This window comes from Vicia villosa, unplaced genomic scaffold (genome assembly GCF_029867415.1).
Source record: "Vicia villosa cultivar HV-30 ecotype Madison, WI unplaced genomic scaffold, Vvil1.0 ctg.001059F_1_1, whole genome shotgun sequence".
In the NCBI taxonomy this organism is placed as follows: Eukaryota; Viridiplantae; Streptophyta; class Magnoliopsida; order Fabales; family Fabaceae; genus Vicia; species Vicia villosa.
This window is the reverse complement of record NW_026705466.1, coordinates 480,256-492,258: the sequence shown is the minus strand read 5'-3', so window position 1 is coordinate 492,258 and position 12,003 is coordinate 480,256. Positions and strand designations below refer to the sequence as shown.

The 12,003-nt window shown below is 35.9% G+C and overlaps 1 protein-coding gene across 1 annotated transcript; it reads left to right on the top strand.

Annotated features, from left to right (window-relative positions):
* The first annotated feature begins 2,239 nt into the window (after window positions 1-2,239).
* Window positions 2,240-10,217, top strand: LOC131632995 (tetraspanin-19-like). Its single transcript, XM_058903698.1, has 6 exons — window positions 2,240-2,614; window positions 4,707-4,806; window positions 5,408-5,488; window positions 5,636-5,740; window positions 9,604-9,783; window positions 9,883-10,217. Exons 1-6 carry the CDS (start codon window positions 2,445-2,447, stop codon window positions 9,892-9,894), a joined length of 648 nt encoding a protein of 215 aa, XP_058759681.1. The 5' UTR covers window positions 2,240-2,444; the 3' UTR covers window positions 9,895-10,217.
* The last annotated feature ends 1,786 nt before the right edge of the window (window positions 10,218-12,003 follow it).

The window sequence follows — 12,003 nt, the reverse complement described above, 5'->3', positions numbered from 1 at the left end:
ATCGGTTGTGCACTGTTTGTTAATTTACCGTTCCTAAGGTTCATACAAGGTCTTGATATTTTCTAGACAAAACAAAACAATTGATTAATAACAATCTGCTTGACACAGTCCCACTGGGCGTGCCAATTTGTTTACGGTGATTTCCGGTAAACAACCGCTAGTCTTCCAAACTATAATAAATATGATTTGGTTACTCGCAGGATCGACTAGATTGATCCTAGGACATAGTCAAAAAGGTTGTTATTCATGATAGTTCGAATTATGTCTATGATTGATGTGTCTCGAAATAAGAAATACTTGAACAAAGAAATAAAGATTAGCAATCACCTTGTTATACACGTAAATATAACACTAGTGAAAGGTGAGTTAAAGATAAAATATAAGACAAAATTGTAAAAGTGCAAGAATCTTAAAGTGCAGAAAAGTTAAATGCTTCGAAGATAAATGACATGAAAATAAAGGGTGCAGGAATGTAAATGACAGAAAGTAAATAAAATGCAGTAATATCAAAAGATACTTGAATAAAGGAAAATACACATGTATTTAAAATGGTGTTGGTGTTATACGTACATTTCTCAGCGAACTCTTTCTCTTAACACTTGATACTTGAGCAATATGTGAGTGATTTGTACAAAATGAACACACGGAATCCTAATACTAAGACCCTTATTTATACTAAATTTGACCCTAACGGTCCTACACTAATCTGATGCCACGTTACTTTCGAGAATCCCTGGGATGCCATCTGTCTTTGTGCAGTTATATAAACTACTTCGAAATTCAAATCCTCCCGCCTGAATCCTCTTTCGACGCGTGGCAACGTAATTTAAAATCGAGAATGCCACGAAAACACACCAAGCTTCAGTACTTCGCATATTTCGCAAAAACGTCTAAGTCTCAAAGACCATTCTTCTCGAATTTAGCTTCGGCGCTCACTATCTTTGCTCCAACTTAAACATCATTCTCGAAGCATGGCCATCAGTAGCCATTTTCTATCTTCAAAGATGGTCATCAGTAACCATCTCCTTCGAATTTCAGACCTTCGAAGGACATTCTTCCCAAACGAAATCTTCAGCTAACAGGTATGACAGGGTGTTACACTTGCAATCCATCATTGGGAACTTTTTCAAACTCTTTTAGGTTCCAAAATTTCATTATCTCGAGCAAACTTTATCAAGGCAAATGCTTTCACAAGAAATATATGTAGTGGTGGATATAAATAGTTTGTTGTGGATTTATGTCTTGCCAATAGCTTGAGCGTTGCACTTTTAAGAATGTATGATAGAGATTTGTTGTTGTAGTTGTGTAATATATTCCCTTGGTCGTTAGAAAAACATAGGGGAAACATATTTTCTATTTTAAATAACAATATTAAATAAAATTAAATATGTAAGTTCCTCAGTTTTAGAATAAAATCGAGATGAATAATTTCTATTTTTTTAAACATTACATTGTTTACACATAATATTAAAAACATCCAAATTCATCATCATAGCTGCAATTTCAGATTTTGTTGCATATATTTTTTCAAATGTTGAACAACCTTCTTTGTTTAACCTAGAAGTAGGAATGATTTTCTGCACTTACAATCTATCATAAAAAACTTTTCCAACATTATTTAACATAGAGTTGTTCCAAAAATACAACATCAACACCATTATATGAAACACTATTCCTCTCACCCATATTTATTTAATCATCCACATAAATTAAATCAAATAAATACACAAAATTATAATTAAATCAAAATAAATTAAATAAAACAATTTACTTAAATAAAACAATTTTAAAAGTCTATTCACTCCTATTAAGATTATTTTCTCCCAATAAATATCTTATTTGTATACTAACTACTGTCAAGTTTACTGATGTTTTAAGGGTACAAAAAGTAATTAAATTAATATATTTTATTTGATATTTTATGTATTTCATAAATGAAATTTTAAAAATTTTTCAAAAATAAATTTTTATTAACTTTTAAATAACGGAATGATATATGTTCTTTAGAGTATGTTTAATTGATGGAAGAGAATATTTGGGATTGATGGAAGAGAATAAAATGAGATATAACTCAACAATTTAAATTTAAGTTTTATTGTCTAGATTGAATAAAAACAGATGAAATGAAGGGGAGCCGAATAAAATTCCATCATTGCATAATGACAAAATCTCTCTAAATACCAAAACAATAAAATAACATCTTTATTCCATTCGGTCCTCTCCCTTGAGTATGTTTTACAATATCCAAATAACTAAGTCATTAAAAATTTAGAACCATAAAATTTTAAATGGAATTAACTCAATTAAAAAACTATCCTCTTTTTTCTCCTCAAATCGATTGATTTGTTGTTCGAGACTTCGAGCCCTAGATTTAAGGCTTATTTCAGCTTAGGGAGCGATAGATTGTTTATAGTTCTTTTACTATTTTCCTTTTGTGAATTAAAATGGCGAGGGTGATGAGAAGTTGCATACAATCGATATTGAAACTGGTGAACTCGGTGATTGGGATGGCTGGGTTAGCCATGATTCTATACTCTGCTTGGATGATTAGGGTTTGGCAGAGGAAGATGGGTGAACTTCCTTTTGGTCATGATTCTGATTATCCACCTCCCTGGTAAATAAAATTTCTCTCTTCTTTTTTCTTCTTCTTATAGACCTATTTTTTCTTCTTTTTATTGATTAACACCCCTTCAAAGTGGAAGGGGTGTTAATCAATCCAAGTTTGCAAACTAGGGAAGAAAAGTTACCGAAATTCAAGGCCTTAGTAAATAGGAAAAGGTGAGCAAGTACAATCCTTGATGTAACTCAACTGCACCCATCATCTTTCTGCGTGATTGCCCTGTATGATGCAATGCTTTGAATAAAAAAAGATAAAATGGTGCAACTTTAGGAATAGAAATTATATTGGTATAAAATTTTCAGGAATAAAGAGATCATTGTGCAAGTAGAAGTCATGAGAAAAATGAGTGGTGCTACAATGATTGGTGGTAGGAAGCCTTGAGATGTTGAACATTGGTGAGAGCCTGAGAGGCCTCTGAGGTGAGTTTTGTAGGAGACCTAGCAGAGATTTCTTTTGATTATGGATGAACTCAAGGTTCTCAGTTTCATTGATAAAATCCTCAGCTTGTTCAGAAATAGAATATTCAACATTGTCATCTGAATCATGAGAGCAATTGTTGACATTGGTCTTCTCGAAATATGATGGGAAATCATGTTTCTTGAAACATACTTCAATGGTGTGACCTTGCTTCTGGAAGTAGCTGAAACTTTCAATCCTTTTCCATGACCCGTATGAGGTCCTTTACCAATGATGTCCATACCAACATCCTTTGGAGCTCCTCTATGAGTAATGTTAGCAACGTGTTTACCGTTATCAAGAAGGGTGGAATTCTTGCATTCTTGCTGCATGAGCATGGAGAACACCTTATTGACACGAGGCAAAGGGGTCATGAACTTGATTTGTGAAGACAGGGGTGTATTGCTCGTTGAGGGCTTTGAGGAAACGAATAGCATAGCCCTCTTCACGATAATCCTTGATCTTTGGGAGTAAAGCACATGAACACTTGACATGGCAGGTACAAACAAGGATGATATGAAAGTTTTCTTGTTCTTGCCATAGTTATTTTTCATATTGGTGTAGTAAAGGGTAATGGATGGAGCACCTTGTTGAAGAGGGTAGATTTCCTCTTTAAGATCATAATTGCGCAAAATATCTCCTTGATGATATTGATCCTTCAACTTTTCCTAGATTTCTTGAGTTGTGTCCATCCACATCACACTCTGAGCAATTTCCGCATCAATTGAATTGGTCTTCCAAACACTTACCACTGTAGTGCATTTGACCTAAGCAATTGGTAATCGATCTGAATCTTATGGACGAATTAGGGTTCCGTCGAGAAACCCTAATTTGTTCTTCAATCTCATAGCCATGAGCATTCATCTTGACCAATAGTTGTACTTGTAGTTTGTATTGTTGAGATGATTGTGATGACTCGATTGTCGCTTGGATGCATGAAAAATGGATTGAGCATATCCATTTGCTAGCTCCGATTTGATGACGACAAGTTGTTGAAATTGTTGTTTTGTGGTGGTGGAGGGGTTTGGGGAAGAAACGATCGAAGGAATGGAGCCAATGCTCTCGGCATGAGATTCCATGGAGGAATTTGGGGAAGAAGTTTGGAGAAAAATGGAGAAAAAGGAAAGGTGATGAATGAAGGAAAAAGAAGCTAATGAATAAAAGAAATTGGAAAGTAAAGATAAAGAATAGTAAAAGAAAAAGGATCAGATTCTAAGATAACTGATACCATGTAAAGAGATGAGCAAATTCAAGATAAAATACATACTCACTAAGAATATGTTTTAATATTTACTCGTTCTCATTGAAGTTTCTTATTAAAGTAAAAATACAGTGTGATTCCCATACACTTATAAATAGGGTCATGAATGAGAAAATAATAACTAACTTAACAAACCCATCACTAAATTAGAGAATATAGAGGGTAGATCATAACTACCCTAACAAACCTAACGAAATAAGCCTAAAGTCTAACTAATGTTAACACTTTCAATGTTTGAACATAATGGGGGGTTGATTGTCACCATTCATTATATTTTGCATGTATGTTTCTTTTTGTAACCTTTTTACTTCTTATGTTCTGCGTTGATGGATTGTGAATGATTTGGCCTTTTTTTGTTACTGCAATCAGGTTTATCTACACCTTTCTAGGCCTTGGAGTTACATTTTGTGTAATCACTTGTTCGGGTCATGTTGCTGCTGAAACTGCTAACGGCTGTTGCTTGTATTTAGTATCCTTTTATTGAGTCTTCCGCCATATGGGAAGGGTATTAGATACTAAACCCGTGCAATCAATATCAAATGTCATACCTGTGCAATCTAAGGATATGGCATTTTAGAAATTTGGGCAGGGCAGTGTGCAATCTAAGGATATGGCATTTTAGAAATTTGGGCAGGGCAGTGTGCAATCTAAGGATATGACATTTTAGAAATTTGGGCAGGGCAGTAGGCAACAAAAATATATATATTATGCAAGACATCATGAGATCTTCTTATAACTAAGTAGTATCTTAAAATCTAATTTAGAGACTTTTATTGTAGTGCATTACATGTACTATAAAGCAAAGATAATCTTAAAGATGCAATATTTAAGGTTATCATTATCGTGTAATATTTATGTATGAAAAGATTTTACATATTTGGTGATCCCTTGTGCTGTATATTTTAGTTCTTTTCAATTGATTTCACTTTACTTAAGTATGAAGTTGATTTTCAGTGCTTAAACTTAAATTTTTGCATTGAAGCAACTTCCCTTTAACAACAGAATTATTTCATTGTGTGGCCATTACGGCATTAGAGCCATTAGAGCCATGTGACCTTGACTGCTTTCAGTATATGGTGTTTGTGGTTTTGCTTCTCATGCTGGAGGCTGCAGTTTCTGTTGATGCATTTCTAAACCGGGATTGGAAGGAGGTATGTTATATATAAAAACTCTTCGTCAGTGACTCAGTGGTGCTCTTTGTTTGATTAATAATTTTGTAGTGCTCTCTCCAATCCGAATGACACATAATATAGGTTAAGCAATGGTCTGATCCATTTTAACTTTGAAATCTGAATCAGGACTTCCCTAAGGACCCCTCAGGGAATTTTGACCAGTTCAAGAATTTCATCAAAACAAACTATAAGATGTGCAAATGGATAGGCCTATCACTTGTTTCTGTACAGGTAATTCACCCTCCCTCTTCTTCTGGTCTTTAAACAGTACTTTTGCCGGAAACGGGAAATCTCTTCTTCTCATTGTCATGGTTTGCAGTGTCTTTTATTATGCATTTATTTAATAAGAGCAATTTGCATAAATTCTTCAGTTATTAGTAATCTGGATACATATTCCATGTGCAATGATCACACACAGTTATGGTAATGATTGGAATATGTTAGACCTCTTATTTAAATGTGTATAAGATAAAAGGACCAAACTGATTATATCAGTTTTAGGAAAGTTACTGCTAGTTATGAGTCAATTACTTAAGGGGATAGTGACTGCATAATGGGGTGTTACTGCTGTGAGCAGTAATTAATTATGTAATTATTTACGTCCATTCAGTTTTAGGTGGCGTGTAATTATGAAAGGGAGACACTGAATAGAGGGAATTTGATAATCAGTTTTAGGAAAGTTACTGCTAGTTTTGCGTCAATTACTTTAGGGGATAGTGACTGCATAATGGGGTGTTACTGCTGTGAGCAGTAATTAATTATGTAATTATTTATGTCCATTCAGTTTTGGGTGGCGTGTAATTATAAAAGGGAGACACTGAACAGAGGGAGTTTTATCAGAAAGTTATTGAGTGGTTATTGGGAGAGACCCAACTCTCGAACATTTGGGAAAGGAGAGATCCAAGACTCTCGAATTCTTGGAAGGAACCAAACTAATCCCTGTCATTCTGTTATGTGTATTTCTCTGTACTTAAATGGAGGCCAGGTTGGAAATTCTCGAACGTAGATTTGAAACATTGTTAGCAATGAAAGGAACAATGGAGAAACAGCGTGAAGAAGACCGTGTGGAGCGAATGGATGTTAGACGACAAATGACGGAATTAGTCGAAACTGTTCGTCGCATGAGGCACCAAAATCCAGCAGGTTCAGGACCCAGCGAGGACCAAACGGATGAAGAGGATGTGTCTGTGAATCACCAACATCCACGGTCCTGCAAAGAAAGATGGCAAGAATTGGAAATTCCAAATTTTGAAGGTACTGATGCATACAGTTGGTTGAACCGTGTCGAGCGTTATTTTGACCTGAAGTGGATGAAACAGAGAGACTGCAGGCAGCGATGGTAGCCATGGAGGGCAAAGCACTTGCTTGGTATCAATGGTGGGAGGTGTCCTCACCAAAATCAACTTGGGAGGAATTCAAAACAGCCATCCTTAAACGTTTTCAACCCTTACTGATCCAAAGTCCCTTTGAATTGTTGCTGAGTTTCAAACAAACAGGAACGGTGGAAGAATATAGAGAGCAATTTGAGCTATATGCAGGTTCCCTGAAAAGTGCTGAGCCGTCTTACTTAAATTTTTTTTTTTTATGAATGGACTCAAAGATGTGATAAGGGCTGAACTAAAGCTTCTTCCAGTTGAAAGATTAGCTGAATTAATGGATCATGCACAAAGGGTTGATGAGAAAAATAACTGGTTAAATAAAGGGAATGGTGGTGTACAAATTCTGCTTGTGAAGTGACCTTCCAAAACTACGACAATAGCAGGAATGTAACATGTGATCCAGGAAATGAAAGTCATGTACAGACTGTTTTCACTGCTGCATGTTCCACAGGTGAGGCAAATCGGTCACAGCTAAACTGTTTTTTCAAAAGGAGATGCTTTAGAATGTTGACAGATGCAGAACTGCAAGATAAATCACGTAAAGGACTATGTTTCCGATGTAATGAGAAGTTTAGCCCTGGACATGTATGTGCAAACAAACAATTTCAAGTCTTGCTATTGGAGGAAAATATGGAAGATGAAAACTATGGTGAGAAACCCAAAGAGGTGCTGAATTCAAGTTTTGGGACCCTGGTGGACACTTGGGTATCCCTTCACCTTGAGGACAAGGTGAATCTTTAGGGGGAGTATTGTTAGACCTCTTATTTAATGTATAAGATGAAAGGACAAAACTGATTATATCAGTTTTAGGAAAGTTACTGCTAGTTATGAGTCAATTATTTTAGGGGATTGTGACTGCATAATGGGGTGTTAATGCTGTGAGCAGTAATTAATTATGTAATTATTTATGTCCGTTTAGTTTTAGGTGTTGTGTAATTATAAAAGGGAGACACTGAACAGAGGTGTTTTATCAGAAAGTTATTGAGTGGTTATTGGGAGACCCATTCTCGAACGGTTGGGAAGGGTGAGATCCAAGACTCTCGAATTCTTGGAAGGAACCAAACTAGTCCCTGTCATTCTGTTTGTATTATTTTTCTGTACTGAAATTCTGTAATTATATTTATAAAGAACCAGTTTCTATCAGAATATTATTGATGAAAAGGAATGATCAGCTTCTGTAAAAGAAGGATCTAATACAGTGCAGGAAGAAGAGTACAGATAGAGAATAAAAGAATATCAGTGAGAAGATGTGACTCCCAATACTGCTCATACTTCTGTACCCAAAGCATCTGTTTCTAGGTGAAATGGCTTTGTGAAATCAATTAAACAAAGCACTGGTGCAGTGGTGATTGCTTGCTTGAACTGGTGAAATGATGTTTCAGCTTCTGGGTTCCAAACAAATGCATCCCTTTCCAACAGATCAGTCATATGACCTGCAATTTTAGCATAGGCTTGTTGATTTGGGATTGGGTCAGATCTGTATGTATTTGGGCCATATTTTGGTTGGTAGTTACTCTGGGTGTTTGGGATTTTGTATGGGCCTTGAGTGTACTTTGGTTTGGGTTGGGTGTTATATTTTTCTTTCAAAAGCTTAGCCAGTGCAAACACTTTGGAAATGGTGGTTAGGTAGAGGGCTAGAACGTTCCTTCGAATGTTAGATTGGAATCCACTCAAGAAGCAATCTAAGAAGGCTTTTGTACTCACTCCATACATCCTGTTTGCCAGTGTGTTGAACTCTTTGTAGTATTCACCCACTTGATTCAACTTACAGAGAGCCGCTCTTTGACACTCGTATGCCGGCGGGCCAAAATCTAGCTCCAACGCCCTTGTAAATTCTTGCCAAGAGCGAAAAGGACGCGAGCGTTGAATCATTTGGTACCACGGCACCACATCATGGTCCATGTGCACAGATGAAATTACCAAAGGTGTGTTGTGATAATCGAAAAAATTGTTCCCCTTTAAAAATCCATTCAGCACGTTTTTTTCCGCAAAATCTTGGAAAATCTAGTTTCACAGATCTTACCTGAAATGGTTGCTTGTTCGAGTTCATCACACCATGGGAAGACTCCAGTGGGTTTGTTTGCATCTGGATGAGTGCATCGAGAGCTTCATAAATGAGATTGAAACACTCGGCATTGGTGGCTTCTGCATTCCTGAACTGTGCTAGCGTCTCTGATGTGATATGATCGATGGCTTTGGCGTTGCATGGAATGTCATTTTGAAGCTCCTTGTGCGAGGACTGTTGTCTGCCGTGGTGTTAGTGAAAACACCAAATCTAATGATCACACACAGTTATGGTAATGATTGGAATATCGTTGATGAAAATGAATGATCGACATCCGTAAATGAAGGATCTAGTACACTGCAGGAAGAAAACTAGAGAGAGAATACTAGAATATCAGGGAGAATCACTCCCTCCAAGTTAGCTGGAGCTGCATTTGTCGAGTCACCATTCTTTTCCTTGCTTCCCAATATACCCTTTGTAACACCATGATTGTGAGATTGATTTAATATGAACATATTCCATACATAATTAGTAAAACAATGGGAACTGGTACACTGTTTCTTCAACCATTTGTTCTGTTAATGCATAACATGAGCATATTTCTTCATTTGCTTATTTGTGCTGACTACTGCTGGTTTTTAAAGTTACTTTCAGAATTTGGAATTTTGTTTAATGAAAGATGAACTGATGCTTGTACCCTTCACTACCAGGGATTCTCTCTATTATTGGCAATGATACTCAAAGCTCTCGGGCCACATCAATATTATGACAGTGATGACGAATATGCTCCTGACAGGGTGCCACTCTTGAAGAATGCTCCACCTCCATATGTTGTTGAACAATATGGGTATGGGCCAAAAAATGATGCATGGATTGGGGTTAACAACAAGGTAGAATAATTTTGGGACTCTTGCTCAGAATTTTCTGTCAAAAGTTGGCACTTATTTATACTTGACTCTTAAATGAAAAATTTCTTCTTTCTTAATCAGACAAATAGGTAAGGTCGAAGGTTTCACTTGAACCTCTCGACGTTTGGAGCCAAAGGATAAAGACAAGGGTAACATAATTCCTTTAGAGGATCTGTTGGCTGGAGATGGATTAGCTATCGAATTAATGGCCATGGGTGTAACATGTGCTTACTCAGTCGTTCTTCTTGGTCTGTTACACCTAACTCGTACAGTCACGAGCAAAAATATGCATTGTCTGATTCATGTTTGTATATGGTATATAGATCCCGATCTCTTGACCAACCCTTGCATTTTCTGTTGAAAGAATCTCAGTAAGTTGCGTCAATAGTTATGAAATCAATATTTATTTTGGTTAATATGGTTACTTATCCTTTTTGGATGCAAAATGAAGTTTGATCTCTGGAGCATCTACACTGGGTGAGTGAACTTACATTTCATTATTTAAGCAAATGGAGAGGAAAATATTTTGAACAGGAAATCATGTATCCCGTTTGGATGCAAAATGAAGTTTTGGTACAATTATCAGTTTATATGACCAGGGTAAAAAAATTGCAATGTTAATGAACTCTAGGGTGTTCAATTTAACCGGATAAGGGGGATATCCACAACCATATCCGTACCCGGCTACAAAGATCTAATAAATATATTCTAGTTTTTTACTAGTCCTTTTCTTATTTTTGTTGGATATCCTTAACCTAAACTATAACTCATTGTAAAATGTGACTAATAAATCAAGAAAATCTCATTCTTTTCTTAAAAAAAAAATCTCAAGGCTTTGATACACCCATATTTGCTAAATTGATCTCTCCATCTTCTACACCCTCTAAAACCCTAGATCTCCTAAAAAATGAAAGCCTGCTCTCAAATTCTTTAGGCAATTTCTCTCCCACCCTTGGTATACAGGATAGACAATTTCTCTCCCACCGCTGGTATATAGGATGCACCTTTGAAAATTCTGCAAATGTCCCTGGGTGAATTTGAAGATGCATCTTTAAATATACCAAATATCAAATTTTGGCAAAATTTAGTTTGGAGATGCATCTCCGAAGACAACCATAAGGTAAATTTGTATATACATCTCCGAAGTAACCTTTTCACTTTGGGTTTTTTTAACCATTCAGTGATATTTTCGGAGATGTATATCCGAAAATGTCAAGCGGCAAATTGACTATATGCATGATCATCTTCCTCACTCTTCAAACTTCAAACTCCTCTATAACCAAAAAACTCTTAAAAACGCATTCTCAATCAACGTTTCGATTCCAAACCAGATTTCTTGCATTTTATCACATCAAAAGGAGCACAATAAGCTACAATTTAAGGTAAAGTTCTCTCATTTCATTCTTTATTGCTTGCAATGATCTTCATTTTTTTTGGAAAAAACGTTCACTTTGTCTGGATATACATATTCGAACGCACCAACATTATTTCGAATATGTATATTCGAATTAGTCTGTTGCTGATTTTTGAGCTTTTTCCTGTTTTGGTTCTTACCAGATATGGTTCATTCATATATGTTTCCCAAAGCTATTGTACGTAACGATGTAAAAAAGGGTGATGTGACATATAATGTTAAACCATTTGAAGTTAAGCATGATGTTAAACCGAAAAAAGTGAAGCATGATGTTAAACCGATATAGACATTGGTCAACGTTTCATAAATGAACAATTGTATAATGCTTGCGAACATATGTGTTGCACCCCAAAATTTGCCCTCCTAACTTTATTTCTAACTGGCTTAAGTTTCGCATTCATCTGCATACCTCCATCAGGCCATCAAACACATCATGCATCATTAATCAATAAATCTAGCATGGGATCAAGGATCATAAAAGATTGGGATTTTTATCTCTTGTTTGAGCTGGACAAAGTTATCTTATTGACTTCTTTCAAAAGCTTGAACTGGGAAATGAGATTTGCTTGTGGATCATGTGGATCATGAATCAAGACATGTTTAGGGATCGACACACATTAATTATTAATGATGATAATAGTTGTACTCGTTACTTGGAGGCGTTCTTTCAAGGGACTACTTAATGTCATGAATTCAAATGTCTGTTCAAATCAATTGATTGGAGCGAGATGTAAACATGTTGAGTTTGGAAAGAAGATTCATACGAATTAATGTGAAGTACAAGAGTA

Coding starts and splice junctions, on each gene's coding strand:
- LOC131632995 (XM_058903698.1), top strand. CDS start 2,445: ATGGCGAGGGTGATGAGAAGTTGCATACAATCGATATTGAAACTGGTG. Junction 4,807..5,407: donor ACGGCTGTTGCTTGTATTTA/GTATCCTTTTAT, acceptor GACTGCTTTCAG/TATATGGTGTTTGTGGTTTT. Junction 5,489..5,635: donor TAAACCGGGATTGGAAGGAG/GTATGTTATATA, acceptor AATCTGAATCAG/GACTTCCCTAAGGACCCCTC.